This window comes from Oncorhynchus kisutch, linkage group LG28, assembly GCF_002021735.2.
Source record: "Oncorhynchus kisutch isolate 150728-3 linkage group LG28, Okis_V2, whole genome shotgun sequence".
NCBI lineage: Eukaryota > Metazoa > Chordata > Actinopteri > Salmoniformes > Salmonidae > Oncorhynchus > Oncorhynchus kisutch.
Window position 1 is genome coordinate 45447854 of NC_034201.2, and position 22934 is coordinate 45470787.

At 49.0% G+C, this 22934-nt stretch overlaps 1 protein-coding gene across 1 annotated transcript; it reads right to left on the bottom strand.

Moving 5' to 3' along the window:
- Positions 1 to 891: 891 nt before the first annotated feature.
- On the bottom strand, positions 892 to 22633 carry LOC109878643 (14-3-3 protein gamma-1-like). Its single transcript, XM_031808338.1, has 2 exons — positions 22364 to 22633; positions 892 to 4605 (listed from the first exon to the last, which is right to left on the bottom strand). Exons 1-2 carry the CDS (start codon positions 22448 to 22450, stop codon positions 3949 to 3951), a joined length of 744 nt encoding a protein of 247 aa, XP_031664198.1. The 5' UTR covers positions 22451 to 22633; the 3' UTR covers positions 892 to 3948.
- Between the last annotated feature and the right edge of the window lie 301 nt (positions 22634 to 22934).

The window sequence follows — 22934 nt, forward strand, 5'->3', positions numbered from 1 at the left end:
CCATGCCTCCCCTCCCCTCATACTCCCACCCCTCCTCCCATGCCTCCCCTCCCCTCATACTCCCACCCCTCCTCCCATGCCTCCCCTCCCCTCATACTCCCACCCCTCCTCCCATGCCTCCCCTCCCATCATGCCTCCCCTCCCCTCCGCTCCCCTCCCCTCCCCTCCCCTCCCATCATGCCTCCCCTCCACTCCGCTCCCCTCCCCTCCCCTCCCATCATGCCTCCCCTCCCCTCCGCTCCCCTCCCCTCCCCTCCCATCATGCCTCCCCTCCCCTCCGCTCCCCTCCCCTCCCATCATGCCTCCCCTCCCCTCCCCTCCCCTCCCATCATGCCTCCCCTCCACTCCGCTCCCCTCCCCTCCCCTCCCCTCCCCTCCCATCATGCCTCCCCTCCCCTCCGCTCCCCTCCCCTCCCCTCCCATCATGCCTCCCCTCCCCTCCGCTCCCCTCCCCTCATGCCCCCCCTCCCCTCCGGTCCCCTCCCCACCCTCCCATCATGCCTCCCCTCCCCTCCGCTCCCCTCCCCCCCCTCCCATCATGCCTCCCCTCCCCTCCCCTCCGCTCCCCTCCCCTCCCATCATGCCTCCCCTCCCCTCCGCTCCCCTCCCCTCCCCTCCCATCATGCCTCCCCTCCCCTCCGCTCCCCTCCCCTCCCCTCCCATCATGCCTCCCCTCCCCTCCGCTCCCCTCCCCTCCACTCCCATCATGCCTCCCCTCCCCTCCGCTCCCCTCCCCTCCCCTCCCATCATGCCTCCCCTCCACTCCGCTCCCCTCCCCTCCGCTCCCCTCCCCTCCCATCATGCCTCCCCTCCCCTCCCCTCCCATCATGCCTCCCCCTCCCCTATTATTTAGTAGAAACCAAATAAAAGAATTGCATGTCACAATAGCAATGTCCATTACAGATCGATTTAATGTTAACAATCACTGTTTTTGGTATAGTGTACTTCCAGCAAGTGGAGAAAAGAAAAACAAATGTTCAAAAATAAATGTTCAAACAATCCAATATAAAGTATAAATAGAAAATAAATCAGATTGAAATCCAGTCATGTTCATATGAATTACATCACGTCTACAGTATAAGTTCATAGTAAGGCAGTCAAGTTACTGTAGGTAAATACTTCACCAGCATGCACAGTATTATAATATGGAGAATATTTTACCTTTATTTAACTTGGCAAGTCAGTTAAGAACAAATTCTTATTTTCAATGACGGCCCTAGGAACAGTGGGTTAACTGCCTGTTCAGGGGCAGAACGACAGTTTTGTGCCTTGTCAAGTAGGGAGGTTTGAACTTGCAACCTTCCAGTTACTAGTCCAACGCTCTAACCACTAGGCTACCCTGCTATTGGAGTAGTTATTGTTTTACACTCAAGGAACAGTATGATAGGCAAATGTATTTCTTGACAATTAAAAAGGTTAACAGAAAGAAGAAAAACAAAACTTGTTTTATATATTGGCCAGCGCCCAAAATAAAGGTGTATCGTGGAACGCGTGGTTCCAGTCAACTGTGTGTCATTTCAGAGATCTACAATAAGTAATTATTGTAAACATAAATGTACCTTAATTTAGGGCAAAATTCTGTTGCCTTACGACATCAAATGATCCCCTCTACAAAATAATTTAATTTGGTAACGTTTTAGCGTTTTCATTTTCATTATATTAGCATATTTTTGATATTCTAATAATATGGCACCCTTGACAACCTCGGTAAGGAGTGAGTAATAATAATAGTAATAATAATGATAACAGTGTACTTGAAAATGTTTTGTGTCTGTGTAGCGTATCAGTGCATGAGAGGACTGTATAGCGTATCAGTGCATGAGAGGACTGTATAGCGTGTCAGTGCATGAGAGGACTGTATAGCGTGTCAGTGCATGAGAGGACTGTATAGCGTGTCAGTGCATGAGAGGACTGTATAGCGTATCAGTGCATGAGAGGACTGTGTAGCGTATCAGTGCATGAGAGGACTGTATAGCGTATCAGTGCATGAGAGGACTGTGTAGCGTATCAGTGCATGAGAGGACTGTGTAGCGTATCAGTGCATGAGAGGACTGTGTAGCGTATCAGTGCATGAGAGGACTGTGTAGCGTATCAGTGCATGAGAGGACTGTGTAGCGTATCAGTGCATGAGAGGACTGTGTAGCGTATCAGTGCATGAGAGGACTGTGTAGCGTATCAGTGCATGAGAGGACTGTATAGCGTATCAGTGCATGAGAGGACTGTGTAGCGTATCAGTGCATGAGAGGACTGTGTAGCGTATCAGTGCATGAGAGGACTGTGTAGCGTATCAGTGCATGAGAGGACTGTACTGTCTGTCTGTTTTCTCCTGCTTACGTTACAGTACTCTAGATGACTGGGTCCAAACCAATTGCTGAGATCATGGGAACAAATCATTGGGTTATGTTCAATAACCACAAACAATAACTGACTTCGCTCAACGATTACCATTACAGGGTGAGACATACTTCTAGATGCCCATGGTGGTAAGTCTGAGGTGTCTGGCTAGAGAAACCATAGCTCTTTCACCCTATCAGGAAACTGTTTGCAACTCTTTATTTTTTTTTGCGAGGTGATACATTTTTTTATTTTTTTTAATTTTTTTGGTCTCTAACAGCCACACTCTACTCACTGACTGACTCACTGACTGACTCACTGACTGACTGACTGACTGACTGACTGACTGACTCACTGACTGACTGACTCACTGACTGACTGACTGACTGACTCACTGACTGACTGACTGACTGACTCACTGACTGACTGACTCACTGACTGACTCACTCACTGACTGACTGACTGACTGACTGACTGACTGACTCACTGACTGACTGACTGACTGACTGACTGACTGACTGACTGACTGACTCACTGACTGACTGACTCACTGACTGACTGACTGACTGACTCACTGACTGACTCACTCACTGACTGACTGACTGACTGACTCACTGACTGACTGACTGACTGACTGACTGACTGACTGACTGACTCACTGACTGACTGACTGACTGACTGACTGACTGACTCACTGACTGACTGACTGACTGACTGACTGACTGACTAACTGACTGACTCACTGACTGACTGACTGACTCACTGACTGACTGACTCACTGACTGACTCACTCACTCACTGACTGACTGACTAACTCACTGACTGACTGACTGACTGACTCACTGGCTGACTGACTGACTCACTGACTGACTGACTGACTGACTCACTGACTGACTGACTGACTGACTGACTCACTGACTGACTGACTGACTGACTGACTCACTGACTGACTGACTCACTGACTCACTCACTCACTGACTGACTGACTGACTGACTGACTCACTGACTGACTGACTGACTGACTCACTGACTGACTGACTGACTCACTGACTGACTGACTGACTGACTCACTGACTGACTGACTGACTGACTGACTCACTGACTGACTCACTGACTCACTGACTGACTGACTGACTGACTGACTCACTGACTGACTGACTCACTGACTCACTGACTGACTGACTGACTGACTGACTGACTGACTGACTCACTGACTGACTGACTCACTGACTGACTGACTGACTCACTGACTGACTGACTCACTGACCACAGACCTTCTTCATTCTCAAATGGTGTTTTGACAAAAGATGCAGAGGCAATCAAGAAGGGAGGGGTTTATCTTTTTTTTTTTTTAACTATACTACAAACTAAACTCATCTCCCCTCCTACTCCTCTTTTTAATTAAATAGTTTCTTCACTTTTTATATTCGTTGGGAAAAATAAAGAACTGCAGCTGCTGTAGTATCATCGGCAAAAGTGGCTGCCAAAGTTCCACCAGCCAACATTTTAACATTTCTAAGAACTGTTTCATTTTTGTTTGTTGTCATTTGTGAGCGCGTGGGCGTGTTGTGTGTATTGGCTGAAACAGGACACGGAGGTCTCTTTAGGGACTCTCTAGTTATTGGTCTCGCCACCATCGTCATCCTGCTGGTCGCTCGTCCACAGTGTCAAGTTGTCTCGTAGCAGCTGCATGATGAGGGTCGAGTCTTTGTAGGAGTCCTCGTTCAGGGTGTCTAGCTCAGCGATGGCGTCATCGAAGGCGGTCTTGGCCAGGTGGCAGGCCTGCTCAGGTGCATTCTGGATCTCGTAGTAAAACACGGAGTAGTTGAGGGCCAGACCCAGGCGTATGGGGTGGGTGGGCTGCATGTGCTCCTTGCTGATCTCATGGGCCTCGCTGTAGGACTTCTCAGAGGACTCCACCACGCCGACCCTCTTCTCGTCCGTGGCCACCTCGGCCAGGTAGCGGTAGTAGTCGCCTTTCATCTTCAGGTAAAACACTTTGCTCTCGTGCTGTGTGTCGTTGCAGTTCTTGATCAGGAAGTTGTCCAGGAGGTTGAGCACGTTCTGACACACGGTCTCCAGCTCCTTCTCGATCTTCTCGCGGTACGCGCGCACCATCTCCATCTTCTTCTCGTTGCCGTCCGCCGAGGTCTTCTGCTCGATGCTGGAGATGACGCGCCAGGACGAGCGCCGCGCCCCCACCACGTTCTTATAGGCCACAGAGAGCAGGTTCCTCTCCTCGTTGGACAAGGCCTCGTTCGACTCTGTCACCTAGGAGACAGAGAGGGGAAAATAGGAACAGGAACGGCTCGGTGTTGCAGTTTTTTCATATATATAATATCGATTTTACCTCAAAACAGAATTTTCATATTTTCAATATTCAGTTTACATTAAAACAGTATTTTATATTCATAATATACCGTGTACCTTAGAACAGTATTTTTATCTTGTAAATGACTCCTATTGGCAGATTTGAAAACTTGGCCGTGCCATATGTTCATTTCGCCATGTGTTCCCTTACTGGCTGAAACACCGTTTTATATCAATATAACCTACATAGCTCGTCATGATAAACAAAGAAATATTGAGTTAAAAAGCAGCTAGGAAAATCAAGATAACATACTCTATGCTGAACCAGGAAAACTAAGGAGGCAATTGGAATGCACAGTTAGTCATTCATGATGATTCACACAACGATAGAGGTCAGAGGTGGGATAACTCCCATGATCTTCTACACCAGTGATCACTGACTGTCATGGCATCCAACAGCTTCAGGCCGGGGCTGGACCACGCCTATCTGTCGTAAGCTGACGTCATGTCCCTCCCTGGCTGCTCATTGGCTTTCTCCTGCTCTGAAAGCTTGTTTTGTTTTGTTTCCACAGGCCTGTGTCTGTCTGACTACAGGGTTTAATTTCTTTATACCCTCACAGAGAGGAGACCATGCAGTGTAGCACACATCACAGCCATCTTTACATACTTAACCCCTCTGCTCTGGATATAAAGCCTACTACTCGAGTGTGTCCCAAATGGCAGCCATAGGGCTCTGGGCAAAAGTAGTGCACTATATAGGGATTAGAGTCCCATTTGGGACACAGACCCTCCGTTTCAGGGCCTTCATTCCTCTCTAGGGCCTTAATTCCACTGCCAGAGCATGGGGGCCCTGGTAGTGACTTTATAGTTCACACCAAGCCCTCTTTGTCTGATGGTAGCCCTACTGAATGTGTTTGTCTATGACAAACACACACACAAAAACAAGTTATATTCTAAACCTCCTAAACTAGAGAGATTTTGGTGATCTTTAAAAAAAGCACAGAATTAAGCCCACTTGATTGGTTGCTTGCTTTAAGGCTCTTTGCAGTGCTCTTGGCCTGTTGCCTGAGGGATCCCGAGAAAACAAAGCTACAGTTCTGCTGTTTGATTATGACAGTTTACAGCCAAACCTAAAAGCACACTAACCTTTTAGGGTATATATTGCCATTTTCCAGTGTTGGTAGAAGAACGGAAACATATCACTTGAATTGAAATGTTTTATCAAAAAAGACAGACAAAGTTAACATTTAGTCACTTGGAAAACAATGACCCAACCATGGGCGATATTAGGGCTGGGCGATATGGCCAACATATCATATAATTGACTCTCTAACCCGGATCCTGTAAATTGTCACTCCATCCCAAATCTAGCACACCTGATTATTATAATTAGTTGGTTGATAAACTGAATCAGGTTAGTTAGAACTGGGGTTGGAGCGAAAAACCTACAGGAGGGTAGCTCTGCAGGAACATGGTTGGAGACCCCTACCTACCCTAACCAGCACGACACAACACTCAAGCTTCAAGTTGTATTAGTTGTATGTACGTGATACACATGGTATACATCGTCCAATGAAATGCTCACTTGCAGGTTCCTTCTCGATAATGCAACAACAATAAGAAATACCCTAACCAGCCCAACACTACACTCTACCCCTAACCAGCCCAACACTACACTCTACCCCTAACCAGCCCAGCCCAACACTACACTCTACCCCTAACCAGCCCAACACTACACTCTACCCCTAACCAGCCCAACACTACACTCTACCCCTTACCAGCCCAACACTACACTCTACCCCTAACCAGCCCAACACTACACTCTACCCCTAACCAGCCCAGCCCAACACTACACTCTACCCCTAACCAGCCCAGCCCAACACTACACTCTACCCCTAACCAGCCCTGCCCAACACTACACTCTACCCCTGACCAGCCCAACACTACACTCTACCCCTAAGCAGCCCTGCCCAACACTACACTCTACGCCTAACCAGCCCAACACTACACTCTACCCCTAACCAGCCCTGCCCAACACTACACTCTACCCCTAACCAGCCCAACACTACACTCTACCCCTAACCAGCCCTGCCCAACACTACACTCTACCCCTAACCAGCCCAACACTACACTCTACCCCTAACCAGCCCTGCCCAACACTACACTCTACCCCTAACCAGCCCCAACACTACACTCTACCCCTAACCAGCCCTGCCCAACACTACACTCTACCCCTAACCAGCCCAACACTACACTCTACCCCTAACCAGCCCAACACTACACTCTACCCCTAACCAGCCCAACACTACACTCTACCCTTAACCAGCCCAACACTACACTCTACCCCTAACCAGCCCAACACTACACTCTAACCAGCCCAACACTACACACTAACCAGCCCAACACTACACTCTACCCTAACCAGCCCAACACTACACACTAACCAGCCCAACACTACACTCTACCCCTAACCAGCCCAACACTACACTCTACCCCTAACCAGCCCAACACTACACTCTACCCCTAACCAGCCCTGCCCACACTACACTCTACCCCTAACCAGCCCAACACTACACTCTACCCCTAACCAGCCCAACACTACACTCTACCCCTAACCAGCCCAACACTACACTCTACCCTTAACCAGCCCAACACTACACTCTACCCCTAACCAGCCCAACACTACACTCTAACCAGCCCAACACTACACACTAACCAGCCCAACACTACACTCTACCCCTAACCAGCCCAACACTACACACTAACCAGCCCAACACTACACTCTACCCCTAACCAGCCCAACACTACACTACACTCTACCCCTAACCAGCCCAACACTACACTCTACCCCTAACCAGCCCTGCCCAACACTACACTCTACCTCTAACCAGCCCAACACTACACTCTACCCCTAACCAGCCCTGCCCAACACTACACTCTACCCCTAACCAGCCCTGCCCAACACTACACTCTACCCCTAACCAGCCCTGCCCAACACTACACTCTACCCCTAACCAGCCCTGCCCTGCCCAACACTACACTCTACCCCTAACCAGCCCAACACTACACTCTACCCCTAACCAGCCCAACACTACACTCTAACCCTAACCAGCCCAACACTACACTCTAACCCTAACCAGGCCTGCCTATCCAGTGACGTCTAGGCATAAATCACTCCTGTTATCTTTCCATGTCAGCTTTCATTTGATTGAGAAGGGAGGAGATTGCTCACTCTAATTTATTGTCTAATCTTTCTCAGCGCCCTCTCTCTCTCTCTCTCTCTCTCTCTCTCTCTATAGTTTGGAACAGATCCATTTCCCAGATCCATTATAGCAGCATAATCTCCTTCCCCTAAACCACATAAGACGGGTTCTAGAACCCGTCCAGAATCAGATCGCAGCTTACAGTCCACTTCCAGAATCAGAGCAAGTAATCTGTGAGTCATAGCCAAGCCTAACATTCCAAGCTGCCTATGATGACTTCAGCCCCTTTTGATAAAAAAATATACAATTTATAAAAAAGACATGACTTTGCCTTCATTGGTTTCCTCTTCTACCCAGAAATCCAAGTGGGATTTCTTATTTTTTTGTTCTCGGAGCCATGGACTGGGTACCCAAGAAACAAAATCCACCCTCCAAACTCGCTCTCTCAGTATAGGTCGTGAATACATTGAGTCATCAAATCACCTGTTTATTCCCAAAGAAAAAATTGAATACATAAAACACCATGTTTAACTAATGATACTGTACCTCTCACAGGTATATATATGCCTATCCTCAAACACACAGACAACATTAATAGACATAAATACTGATTTCACACCTAACTCCTCCTGCCAGCAGCATACCACCCTGCATCCCACTGCTGGCTTGCCTCTGAAGCAAAGCAGGACCGGTCCTGTTTGGTCCAGATGCTGCTGGAAGTGGTGTTGGAGGTCCAGTAGGGGGCCCTCTTCCCTCTAGTCTGTGGAGATCCCAATACCCCAGGGCAATGAATGGGAAATTGCCCTGTGTAAGGTGCTGTCTTTCGGATGGGATGTTAAAACGAGTGTCCTGACTCTCTGTGGTCACTAAAGATCCCATGGCACTTATCGTAAGAGTAGGGGTGTTAACCCTGGTGTCCTGGCTAAATTCCCAATCTGGCCCCCATACCATCATGGCCACCTAATCATCCCCAGCTTCCAATTGGCTCATTCTTCCCCAGGTTGTTTCTGTAAAACAGTCAACTTGTGAAATAAGGATAAATAACACTACACTCCTTCATCGATAAAGTACCTTCAATGTCAAAACAACTTATCTTCCCCTCCCCCTATATCCGGCCAATCCCAACCTTCCCCTCTAGCTAGATGACTTGCTAGTGGCCAGCTAACAGGGAGGGATGCGAACTGACAGAGATGTGCTTTGTATTGGTCAGCCATACTCTACCATCTGTAGCCACAGCTGGATATACTGCCAAGGAGAGAAGGACAATGACCAGTGTAGGTAATACGGTAGGATAGTGGGTTGGGGTATAGTAGGGTAGTGGGTTGGGGTATAGTGGGGTAGTGGGGTAGTGGGTTGGGGTATAGTGGGGTAGTGGGGTGGGGTATAGTGGGGTAGTGGGGTAGTGGGTTGGGGTATAGTGGGGTAGTGGGGTAGTGGGTTGGGGTATAGTGGGGTAGTGGGGTAGTGGGTTGGGGTATAGTGGGGTAGTGGGTTGGGGTATAGTGGGGTAGTGGGTTGGGGTATAGTGGGGTAGTGGGTTTGGGGTATAGTGGGGTAGTGGGTTGGGGTGTACTGAGTTGGGGTATAGTGGGTTGGGATATAGTGGGGTAGTGGGTTGGGGTACAATGGGTTGGGATATAGTGGGTTGGGGTGTAGTGGGTTGGGGTATAGTGGGGTAGTGTGTTGGGGTGTAGTGGGTCGGGGTATAGTGGGGTAGTGGGTTGGGGTGTAGTGGGTTGGGGTATAGTGGGGTAGTGGGTTGGGGTATAGTGGGTCGGGAAATAGTGGGGGTAGTGGGTTGGGGTATAGTGGGGTAGTGGGTTGGGATATAGTGGGGTAGTAGGTTGGGGTGTAGTGGTGTAGTAGGTTGGGATATAGTGGGGTAGTAGGTTGGGATATAGTGGGGTAGTGGGTTGGGATATAGTGGGGTAGTAGGTTGGGATATAGTGGGGTAGTGGGTTGGGGTATAGTGGGGTAGTGGGTTGGGGTATAGTGGGGTAGTGGGTTGAGGTATAGTGGGGTAGTGGGTTGGGGTATAGTGGGGTAGTGGGTTTGGGTATAGTGGGGTACTGGGTTGGGGTATAGTGGGGTAGTGGGTTGAGGTATAGTGGGGTAGTGGGTTGGGGTATAGTGGGGTAGTGGGTTGGGGTATAGTGGGGTAGTGGGTTGGGGTATAGTGGGGTAGTGGGTTGAGGTATAGTGGGGTAGTGGGTTGGGGTATAGTGGGGTAGTGGGTTGGGGTATAGTGGGGGTACTGGGTTGGGGTATAGTGGGGTAGTGGGTTGGGATATAGTGGGGTAGTGGGTTGGGGTATAGTGGGTTAGTGGGTTGAGGTATAGTGGGGTAGTGGGTTGGGGTATAGTGGGGTAGTGGGTTGGGGTATAGTGGGGTAGTGGGTTGGGGTGTAGTGGGTTGGGGTATAGTGGGGTAGTGGGTTGGGATATAGTGGGGTAGTGGGTTGGGGTATAGTGGGGTAGTGGGTTGGGGTATAGTGGGGTAGTGGGTTGGGGTGTAGTGGGTTGGGTTGGGGTATAGTGGGGTAGTGGGTTGGGATATAGTGGGGTAGTGGGTTGGGATATAGTGGGGTAGTAGGTTGGGGTGTAGTGGGGTAGTAGGTTGGGATATATGTGGGGTAGTGGGTTGGGATATAGTGGGGTAGTGGGTTGGGGTATAGTGGGGTAGTGGGTTGGGATATAGTGGGGTAGTGGATGGGATATAGTGGGGTAGTGGGTTGGGGTATAGTGGGGTAGTGGTTAGTGGTTAGAATGAGCTAACACACAAACACACATATACAGTCCACAAATCGATGTGTAGAAGACGATCCCCTCTACGGAAGTGATATTCAATGTCCGGGTCAGGGGAAACTACAGTGGGATCGCCAAAATTAGGAACAAAAAAATATTATTTTATGGGACATTATACAAATGTTTTTTAGTGAAAGATAAATAGAAAAATACTATTTTATTAAGTACAAGTATTTATTGGTTTATTTTTATTTTGATAAGAGATGAAAATGCAATGAATTTAAGGTAAAAAAAAAAAAAAAAAAAATGTAAAAATGGATTGAAATTAAGGTCGTCATTCGATTTGGGGTTCCCAGAAATTCTAGCAGAAAAAAATGGGGTTCCCGCTGAAAAAGTTATCACTGGTTTATGGGCTAATTCAGGGATGGGCAACTTTGATGGGGGTGGGGGGCCACAGAAAAATCTGAACTCATGAGGGGCCACAGTGGTTCGCGGGTCTGCTTATGCACATCCCTACCCACACATACAGTCAGAACCAGCCCTAGCCTTTTGGAAGCCGTAAAGGACATTTTTGAGCAAAACATTTTAGCTGCCCCCCCTCTCGACAACAGATTTTTTTAAATTACTATTATGTCTGAGAGTTCATTTCCTGCAATTCTACACATTATGCCATGGGGCTTCAAACAATAAGTTGCAGTTTTAAAGGGATACTTTGGGATTTTGGAATTGAGGCCCTTTATCTTCCTCCCCAGAGTCAGGTGAACTTGTGGATGCCATTTTGATATGTCTGTGTGCAGTTTGACGGAGCCTGGGAGTGTTTAAGCAGCATTTGGGGTGAAACTGAAAGGACTAACGGGAGCTGTGGTGCAGGGATCACAATAGAGTCCTTTGTCTGCCCGTAAAGCTCATCAATCGTCCCTAGCTCTCTCGTGACTCATCCCCACACTAGCTGCTGTCAACACCAAACAACAAAAGCAACAGATATCCAAAAGATCAATTATTTCTCTCGGAGGGCTAATGGCTGTTTTATTCTGCATCATTCCTCAGGCACACACATGTCTGATGTCTATAGACGTGAGATAAAAGTAGTAAAAGCCTATAAGAGGGTGTTCCCAAGGGGAGGAGGTTAGTGGAGGAGTTAGGGGGAGGAGTTAGGGGGAGGACTAAGAAGCTCCCACCTCACTCATTGTGTTCCACCTCTGTAACCCCTCACAAGGCTGGACATAGGCTAATATAGGACTGACACAAGAGTAGGACTCATTCTACATGTCCCTGGCTCTCCCCAACTCTCCATCTCACACACACCACCTCTCTCTTTCTCTCTCCATCACTCACACCTACTACCTCTCTCTTTCTCTCTCCATCACTCACGCCTACCACCTCTCTCTTTCTCTCTCCATTTCAAACACACCACCTCTCTCTTTCTCTCTCCATCTCTCACACCCACCACCTCTCTCTTTCTCTCTCCATCTCTCACACCTACTACCTCTCTCTTTCTCTCCCCAACTCTCCATCACTCACACCTACTACCTCTCTCTTTCTCTCCCCAACTCTCCATCTCTCACACCCATCACCTCTCTGCATCTTTCACACCCATCACCTCTCTTTTTCTCTCTCCATCTCTCACACCCACCACCTCTCTCTTTCTCTCTCCATCTCTCACAACCACCACATCTCTTTCTCTCTCCATCTCTCACACCTAATTCCTCTCTCTTTCTCTCCCCATCTTTCACCTCACACCCACCACCTCTCTCTTTCTCTCTCCATCTCTCACACCTACTACCTCTCTCTTTCTCTTTCCATCTCTCACCTCACACCCACCACCTCTCTCTTTCTCTCCATCTCTCACACCCACCACCTCTCTCTTTCTCTCTCCATCTCTCACACCCATCACCTCTCTGCATCTCTCACACCCATCACCTCTCTTTTTCTCTCTCCATCTCTCACACCCACCACCTCTCTATTTCTCTCCATTTCTCACACCCACCACCTCTCTCTTTCTCTCCCCATCTCTCACACCTACTACCTCTCTCTTTCTCTCTCCATCTCTCACACCCACCACCTCTCTCTTTCTCTCTCCATCTCTCACACCCACCACCTCTATCTTTCTCTCTCCATCTCTCACACCCACCACCTCTCTATTTCTCTCTCCATCACTCACAGCCACCACCTCTCTCTTTCTCTCTCCATCTCTCACACATACTACCTCTCTCTTTCTCTCCCCAACTCTCACCTCACACACACAACCTCTCTCTTTCTCTCTCCATCTCTCACACCCACTACCTCTCCCTTTCTCTCCATCACTCACCTCACACCCACCACTTCTCTCTTTCTCTCCATCACTCACACCCACCCACCTCTCTCTTTCTCTCTCCATCTCTCACACCCACCACCTCTCTATTTCTCTCCCCATCTCTCACCTCACACACACCACCTCTCTCTTTCTCTCTCCATCTCTCACACCCACTACCTCTCTCTTTCTCTCCATCTCTCACACCCACTACCTCTCCCTTTCTCTGCATCACTCACCTCACACCCACCACTTCTCTCTTTCTCTCCATCACTCACACCCACCCACCTCTCTCTTTCTCTCCCCATCTCTCACACCCACCACCTCTCTTTCCCTCCATTCTCACACCATCACCTCTCCATCACTCACCTCACACCCACCCACCTCTCTCTCCATCTCTCACACCCACCACCTCTCTCTTTCTCTCTCCATCTCTCACACCTACTACCTCTCTCTTTCTCTTCCCATCTCTCACACCTACCATCTCTCTCTTTCTCTCCATCTCTCACACCCACCCACCTCTCTCTTTCTCTCCATCACTCACACCCACCCACCTCTCTCTTTCTCTCTCCATCACTCACACCCACCACCTCTCTCTTTCTCTCTCCATCTCTCACACCCACCACCTCTCTCTTTCTCTCTCCATCTCTCACACCCACAACCTCTCTCTTTCTCTCCCCATCTCTCACACCCACCACTTCTCTCTTTCTCTCCATCACTCACACCCACCACCTCTCTTTCCCTCCATTCTCACACCATCACCTCTCCATCACTCACCTCACACCCACCCACCTCTCTCCCCATCTCTCACACCCACCACCTCTCTCTTTCTCTCCATCACTCACACCCACCCACCTCTCTCTTTCTCTCTCCATCTCTCACACCCACCACCTCTCTCTTTCTCTCTCCATCACTCACACCCACCACCTCTCTCTTTCTCTCTGCATCTCTCACACCCACCCACCTCTCTCTTTCTCTCCATCTCTCACACCAACCCACCTCTCTCTTTCTCTCCCCATCTCTCACACCCACCACCTCTCTTTCCCTCCATTCTCACACCATCACCTCTCCATCACTCAGCTCACACCCACCCACCTCTCTCTCCATCTCTCACACCCACCACCTCTCTCTTTCTCTCTCCATCTCTCACACCTACTACCTCTCTCTTTCTCTTCCCATCTCTCAAACCTACCATCTCTCTCTTTCTCTCCATCTCTCACACCCACCACCTCTCTCTTTCTCTCTCCATCTCTCACACCCACCACCTCTATCTTTCTCTCTCCATCTCTCACACCCACCACCTCTCTATTTCTCTCTCCATCACTCACAGCCACCACCTCTCTCTTTCTTCTTCCATCTCTCACACATACTACCTCTCTCTTTCTCTCCCCAACTCTCACCTCACACACACAACCTCTCTCTTTCTCTCTCCATCTCTCACACCCACTACCTCTCTCTTTCTCTCCATCTCTCACACCCACTACCTCTCCCTTTCTCTCCATCACTCACCTCACACCCACCACTTCTCTCTTTCTCTCCATCACTCACACCCACCCACCTCTCTCTTTCTCTCTCCATCTCTCACACCCACCACCTCTCTATTTCTCTCCCCATCTCTCACCTCACACACACCACCTCTCTCTTTCTCTCTCCATCTCTCACACCACTACCTCTCTCTTTCTCTCCATCTCTCACACCCACTACCTCTCCCTTTCTCTGCATCACTCACCTCACACCCACCACTTCTCTCTTTCTCTCCATCACTCACACCCACCCACCTCTCTCTTTCTCTCCCCATCTCTCACACCTACTACCTCTCTCTTTCTCTTCCCATCTCTCAAACCTACCATCTCTCTCTTTCTCTCCATCTCTCACACCCACCCACCTCTCTCTTTCTCTCCATCACTCACTCACACCCACCCACCTCTCTCTTTCTCTCTCCATCACTCACACCCACCACCTCTCTCTTTCTCTCTCCATCTCTCACACCCACAACCTCTCTCTTTCTCTCCCCATCTCTCACACCCACCACTTCTCTCTTTCTCTCCATCACTCACACCCACCACCTCTCTTTCCCTCCATTCTCACACCATCACCTCTCCATCACTCACCTCACACCCACCCACCTCTCTCCCCATCTCTCACACCCACCACCTCTCTCTTTCTCTCCATCACTCACACCCACCCACCTCTCTCTTTCTCTCTCCATCTCTCACACCCACCACCTCTCTCTTTCTCTCTCCATCACTCACACCCACCACCTCTCTCTTTCTCTCTGCATCTCTCACACCCACCCACCTCTCTCTTTCTCTCCATCTCTCACACCAACCCACCTCTCTCTTTCTCTCCCCATCTCTCACACCCACCACCTCTCTTTCCCTCCATTCTCACACCATCACCTCTCCATCACTCAGCTCACACCCACCCACCTCTCTCTCCATCTCTCACACCCACCACCTCTCTCTTTCTCTCTCCATCTCTCACACCTACTACCTCTCTCTTTCTCTTCCCATCTCTCAAACCTACCATCTCTCTCTTTCTCTCCATCTCTCACACCCACCCACCTCTCTCTTTCTCTCCATCACTCACTCACACCCACCCACCTCTCTCTTTCTCTCTCCATCACTCACACCCACCACCTCTCTCTTTCTCTCTCCATCTCTCACACCCACAACCTCTCTCTTTCTCTCCCCATCTCTCACACCCACCACTTCTCTCTTTCTCTCCATCACTCACACCCACCACCTCTCTTTCCCTCCATTCTCACACCATCACCTCTCCATCACTCACCTCACACCCACCCACCTCTCTCCCCATCTCTCACACCCACCACCTCTCTCTTTCTCTCCATCACTCACACCCACCCACCTCTCTCTTTCTCTCTCCATCTCTCACACCCACCACCTCTCTCTTTCTCTCTCCATCACTCACACCCACCACCTCTCTCTTTCTCTCTGCATCTCTCACACCCACCCACCTCTCTCTTTCTCTCCATCTCTCACACCAACCCACCTCTCTCTTTCTCTCCCCATCTCTCACACCCACCACCTCTCTTTCCCTCCATTCTCACACCATCACCTCTCCATCACTCAGCTCACACCCACCCACCTCTCTCTCCATCTCTCACACCCACCACCTCTCTCTTTCTCTCTCCATCTCTCACACCTACTACCTCTCTCTTTCTCTTCCCATCTCTCAAACCTACCATCTCTCTCTTTCTCTCCATCTCTCACACCCACCCACCTCTCTCTTTCTCTCCATCACTCACTCACACCCACCCACCTCTCTCTTTCTCTCTCCATCACTCACACCCACCACCTCTCTCTTTCTCTCTCCATCTCTCACACCCACCACCTCTCTCTTTCTCTCTCCATCTCTCACACCCACAACCTCTCTCTTTCTCTCCCCATCTCTCACACCCACCACTTCTCTCTTTCTCTCCATCACTCACACCCACCACCTCTCTTTCCCTCCATTCTCACACCATCACCTCTCCATCACTCACCTCACACCCACCCACCTCTCTCCCCATCTCTCACACCCACCACCTCTCTCTTTCTCTCATCACTCACACCCACCACCTCTCTCTTTCTCTCTCCATCACTCACACCCACCACCTCTCTCTTTCTCTCTCCATCTCTCACACCCACCCACCTCTCTCTTTCTCTCCATCTCTCACACCAACCCACCTCTCTCTTTCTCTCCCCATCTCTCACACCCACCCACCTCTCTCTCTCCATCACACACACCCACAACCTCTCTCTTTCTCTCCCCATCTCTCACACCCACCACCTCTCTCTTTCTCTCACCCACCTCTCTCTTTCTCTCCCCATCTCTCTCACCCACCTCTCTCTTTCCCTCCCCATCTCTCTCTCACCCACCTCTCTCTTTCTCTCCCCATCTCTCTCTCACCCACCTCTCTCTTTCTCTCCCCACTCTCTCTCACCCACCTCTCTCTTTCTCTCCCCATCTCTCTCTCACCCACCTCTCTCTTTCTCTCCCCACTCTCTCTCACCCACCTCTCTCTTTCTCTCCCCATCTCTCTCACTCACCCACCTCTCTCTCTCTCCCCATCTCTCTCTCACCCTTACTTTCCTTTCTCTCGTCTCGCTACCTTGTTTCCCCTCTTTATCTCTAAGCTAAAGTGACATCTCTCCTGCAGACCCTCTCCTTTGCTCAGGCTGCAGAGCACCGAGACGGCACGCGCTACCTGACGTCACGAGCTGTTAGAGGATGGCTGGTTAAGGAGAGAGAGGGAGAGACACCCTCCCCTGTGTGTCAGGGGAGGGGGTTGCTTCAAGTAGCTCTTTGTTGTTATATAACCATTCATTTTTCTCTCTCTCTCTCTCTCTCTCTCTCTCTCTCTCTCTCTCTCTCTCTCTCTCTCTCTCTCTCTCTCTCCTGCAGCTGCTGCAGGCTTCTAAAAATACAATAGATAAAAGTTGTATAACATGAAAAAAACAAGAGTTAGTAACTGTGTTGGTATGAAAGCAGGTTCATGTTACTAGTAAGGGTGATAACTGTCTATGCTACAACATACTGAGGCAGGATTTATCAGGATGGGGCAGTATATTCACAACATACTGAGGGAGGATTTATCAGGATGGGCAGTATATTCACAACATAGAGGCTGGGGATGGGGATTAGGATGGGGGTTGTGGCATTAGGATGGAGGATGGGGATTAGGCTGGGGATTAGCATAGGGGTTGTGGCATTAGGATAAGGATGGGGAATGGGGCTGGGGATTAGGATAAGGATGGGGGCTGGGGCTGGGGATTAGGATGGGGTTTGAGGCATAAGGATGGGGGCTGCGGATGGGGATTAGGATTGGGCTGGGGATGGGGATTAGGATGGGGGTTGAGGCATAAGGATAAGGATGGGGGCTGGGGTGGGGATTAGGATGGGGGTTGTGGCATAAGGATAAGGATGGGGGCTGGGGATGGGGATTAGGATGGGGGTTGAGGCATAAGGATAAGGATAAGGATGGGGGCTGGGGATGGGGATTAGGATGGGGGTTGTGGGATAAGGATGGGGGCTGGGGCTGGGGATTAGGATGGGGTTTGAGGCATAAGGATAAGGATGGGGTTTGAGGCATAAGGATAAGGATGGGGGCTGGGGATGGGGATTAGGATGGGGGTTGAGGCATAATGATAAGGATGGGGGCTGGGGATGGGGATGAGGGCTGGGGATTAGGATGGGGGTTGTGGCATAAGGATAAGGATGGGAGCTGGGGATGGGGATTAGGACGGGGGTTGATGCATAAGGATAAGGATGGGGCTGGGGATTAGGATGAGGGTTGTGGCATAAGGATAAGGATGGGGGCTGGGGATTGGGATTAGGATGGGGGTTGTGGCATAAGGATAAGGATGGGGGCTGGGGATGGGGATTAGGATGGGGGTTGAGGCATAAGGATAAGGATGGGGGCTGGGGATGGGGATTAGGGTGGGGGTTGAGGCATAAGGATAAGGATGGGGGATGGGGATTAGGATGGGGGTTGTGGCATAAGGATAAGGATGGGAGCTGGGGATGGGGATTAGGATGAGGGTTGTGGCATAAGGATAAGGATGGGGGCTAGGGATGGGGATTAGGATGGGGGTTGAGGCATAAGGATAAGGATGGGGGCTGGGGATGGGGATTAGGATGGGGACTAGGATGGGGGTTGAGGCATAAGGATAAGGATGGGGGCTGGGGATGGGGATTAGGATGGGGGTTGACGCATAAGGATAAGGATGGGGGCTGGGGATGGGGATTAGGATGGGGCTGGGGATTAGGATGAGGGCTGGGGATTAGGATGGGGGTTGTGGCATAAGGATAAGGATGGGGCCTGGGGATGGGGATTAGGATGGGGGTTGAGGCATAAGGATAAGGATGGGGGCTGGGGATGGGGATTAGGATGGGGACTAGTATGGGGGTTGAGGCATAAGGATAAGGATGGGGGCTGGGGATGGGGATTAGGATGGGGACTAGGATGGGGGTTGAGGCATAAGGATAAGGATGGGGGCTGGGGATGGGGATGGGGGTTGCCTGGCTACCTTGATCCGGCCAAACGCTACGCAATGCGTACGGATGTTAGTTTCCTCTCTGCAATGAGTCTGGATCTGGGAGCCTCCCTGACCCTTCACTGAATGCGAACACTTTTGGGCCCGTCTGATTGGTCCAGAAACCGATGCGTTGGGTTGAGCCAGAGCCTGAACACACGTAGGTGGGTAAAGTGAAAATTCTTCTTGGCTTTGATTCTCTGATCGGTTGGAGATGATCCAATCACTGATGACTTTGTTTTTATACAACACCCTCCATGCCCCGTCACCACAAACGACTTCAATGATGTCTCAGATTACAGTATGTAGCGAATGACAGGGCAGCGGAAGAATTTAGGGTGAGTAGTCAGGCTAGGATGAGGGTTCCCCTCCCTCTCTGAGTCAGCCTCTATTTAGAGGGTGGGAGGACCCCCCACCCCGACATTACCACCACATGGTCCTATAGCAACCTGCTAGACCAGATTTTCCCAAAACCCAGTCCTCCATCAATGCTCACTATTTGTCTGTGGCCATTTCTTTCGCGTCAGGGACAACAGTTGTTGACAACAGTACCATTGTAGCTAGGCCTAACCCTAACCCTGTTCCTAACCTTAACCTCATTCTCCTAACCTGCCACGCTGATTCACCTAACCTACCACATGAATTATCCTAGCTTTCCACGTTAGTTCTCCTAACCTGCTATGTAAACAAATTATCTGTGTCGAGAAACCATCAGTCTCATAGCACTGGAACTGACCAATGGCAGGCACCAATGGGCATTTCCTGATATCAAAAGCCCAGACTGCGGTCTACAATCACACCACATTGGCCTACTATTCTGGAGAGCGAGATTCCTTTAAAATTACATACTGGCCTTATTAACCCTGGAGAACATGATTCCTTTACATTACATACTGACCTTATTAACCCTGGAGAACATGATTCCTTTACATTACATACTGACCTTATTAACCCTGGAGAACATGATTCCTTTACATTACATACTGACCTTATTAACCCTGGAGAACATGATTCCTTTACATTACCTACTGACCTTATTAACCCTGGAGAACATGATTCCTTTACATTACATACTGACCTTATTAACCCTGGAGAACATGATTCCTTTACATTACATACTGACCTTATTAACCCTGGAGAACATGATTCCTTTACATGACATACTGACTGGCTGACTTGCTGGCTAATACTACAGCCAGCTTCTGCAATGGACTCTGTGTCTGTGTTATTACAGTGTAGTACAGCAACTGGTTAGTGACAACCTACGGTTCAACATTAGAGCGCCCTGTTCAAGGCAATTGGGGGGGCGGCAGGGTAGCCTAGTGTTTAGAGCGTTGGACTAGTAACCGAAAGGTTGCAAGTTCAAATCCCCGAGCTGACAAGGTACAAATCTGTCGTTCTGCCCACTGTTCCTAGGCCATCATTGGAAATACGAATTTGTTCTTAACTGACTTGCCTAGTAAAATAAATACAATTATGCCATGCCCTCTATGGACTAGTAGTCTGTGACAGAGCATCTCCTCAGAGGTGGATATAGCCAATCACTATTGGCTTGTGTACTCATTAAGGTGAATAGCCTGCTATGCTCTCTTCCCTCTCTATTCTATTGATGTAATAGAGACCGAATATACTACTGGGTATCAGTGGAGCCTGCTGAGGGGAGGACGGCTCATAGTAATGGCTGGAACGGAGCAAATGGAATGGCATCAAACACATGGAAACCAAAATCAAGTGTATTTATTTATAAAGCCCGTCTTACATCAGCTGAAGTGCTGTACAGAAACCTAAAACCCCAAACAGAAAACCAGCCTAAAACCCCAAACAGAAACCCAGCCTAAAACCCCAAACAGAAACCCAGCCTAAAACCCCAAACAGAAACCCAGCCTAAAACCCCAATCCACTGATTCTGCTCCAGCCATTACCACTAGCCCGTCCTCCCCAATTAAGGTGCCATCAACCTACTGTGTTGGGTAGATTGTACCTTCATGTTTGTTTGGTAAGGATAAGAGATAGGCTAGACAGGCTACTACATTGGACATACATCCCAGGCCCAGGGACCACTACCACATACTGACCTGACCATATCATCCACTATCTCAGCTAGTGTTTATACACCGAATAGTCAATATCATCATTCTGATTGAATCAAGCCCCCTATGCATGTCTGAATAGTAGGCCAATGATAAAAAAAAAAGGTGCTGAGTCCGATTCCTGAAATGGTGCAATACGGGTACTGCACCTTGGCACATTCTGCGACACGCCTCGTACAAGTACCTGCTACGCCTTCCTTCTGACGAGGTCGAGGAGGATGCAACGATACAGCACTGGCTGCAACAATGCCGGTTATCTTAGAGATGGAATTCAGAACCATTCCGACCATTCTAACACGCTCCAGTCTGCCTCCACTGCAATAGGACAACCAAAGAACGTTCTAGAAGGATTTCTGCTACCACCCACGTTTCACGTTCCCAGGATGATATTTTACGGACACATTTGTATTTTGCGAAAATCGATATAGGCAGCGCGTGCTACTGACTTCGTGTGTGGTGCGTAAATTTATTTCCTCACAATGTTAGATAGGACTAATAAAAATGGATCTTCGCGGGAAATTGTCATGGTTAGAAATCAGTATCACAATCAGGGGATTGAGCCATCCCTACCTCCAACCATGTCACTCTTAAACAGTAGCTTAAAGTAAGGCTACAGTACCACTGAATTGCTTGTTCTCTCTGGTGTCTACCCAAAAGCACATCATTTTTCACGAAGCTTCCCCTGCCTCTCCTTGCCAATAGTATCCGTTTCCCATTTAATTCAGTTAGATCAACACGTAAACAAACAGGTTTCATCGCCAGAGCAAGACGATGTATCCGTTATTACTCCCCATCATTGTTGCCATGCTGTCTAGCTGATTAAAAAGCATCATGGCAAAAAAAGGCACCGCCCCAAGATCAAACATTCCGCATTCAGTTTCTGTTTCCTTCATCTGACAGCCCGTGGCCACACTGACAACCACTTTATACTATAAGGTAATACTTGACCATAACTCAATGTTTCAATAAACATGTCTTTCATTTAGCTAACGAATGTGGTGCAAACAATTGCTGGATTAAAACAAAACGGATATGTATTGTAGTAACCTATGGGCCTGTCACGTTCCCGAAAATGTAAACGGCATGATATGTTGGCTATCACCTGTCTTATTCAAGTTAAAGGTTTTGTCATAATAATGATCTTTCAGGGCATGTTTAATACACCGAATATGCATCGAATTAAATATGGAATACAATAAGCAGGCAACGATGATTGCCATAGGATAGATACATCGCAATTATTATGTTATGTAAATGTATATATCATTTTAAACGGGAGGAAATTACACTGTTTGTGGCGGATATATATGATCGCTTATTAAACTCTGAAATATGATTCCAAAGCAGAACTTACCGATTTCATGGCTGCTGCCATATCATCATATCTTTCAGCCTGTTCGGCCAGCCTGGCTTTCTGCACCAGTGGCTCGCGATCTACCATTTTAGCTGTCGTTGATACAATGCTATTCTAGAATTTTTCAAGTCTTAAATGATAATATGGCACTTTCAGCAATGCAGCGAAATGTTACCAGAAGTCCTCTTGCTTCAGCTGCTCCCTGCTGTCTGTGCGTACGGACGAGACACTCCCTCCCCAACATGACCACTTTCCCTGGATTGCGTCAGCGCCAGAAAAAAAGGCGTGTCAGTGTGTAGTGATGTAACAGTCCTTATTGGGAGCACAGTCAGTGCCTGATAATGGTTAACGAATAGGATTCTGCCGTTAGAATCATACGCTTTTACTCTGTGCAGGGTGCTGTAGTGGTATTGAGGTGGTATGTTGTATTCTAAACCATTTAACCACACCCTATAATTGAACATTTGTAGACTAAGAGAGAGGGTTATTATCATACACATGCTGTGACAGTAGGTCTAGTGTAGACTTCCCGTAGGGTCTCTATAGGGAGAACTTGTAGAGCCTAGGGTAC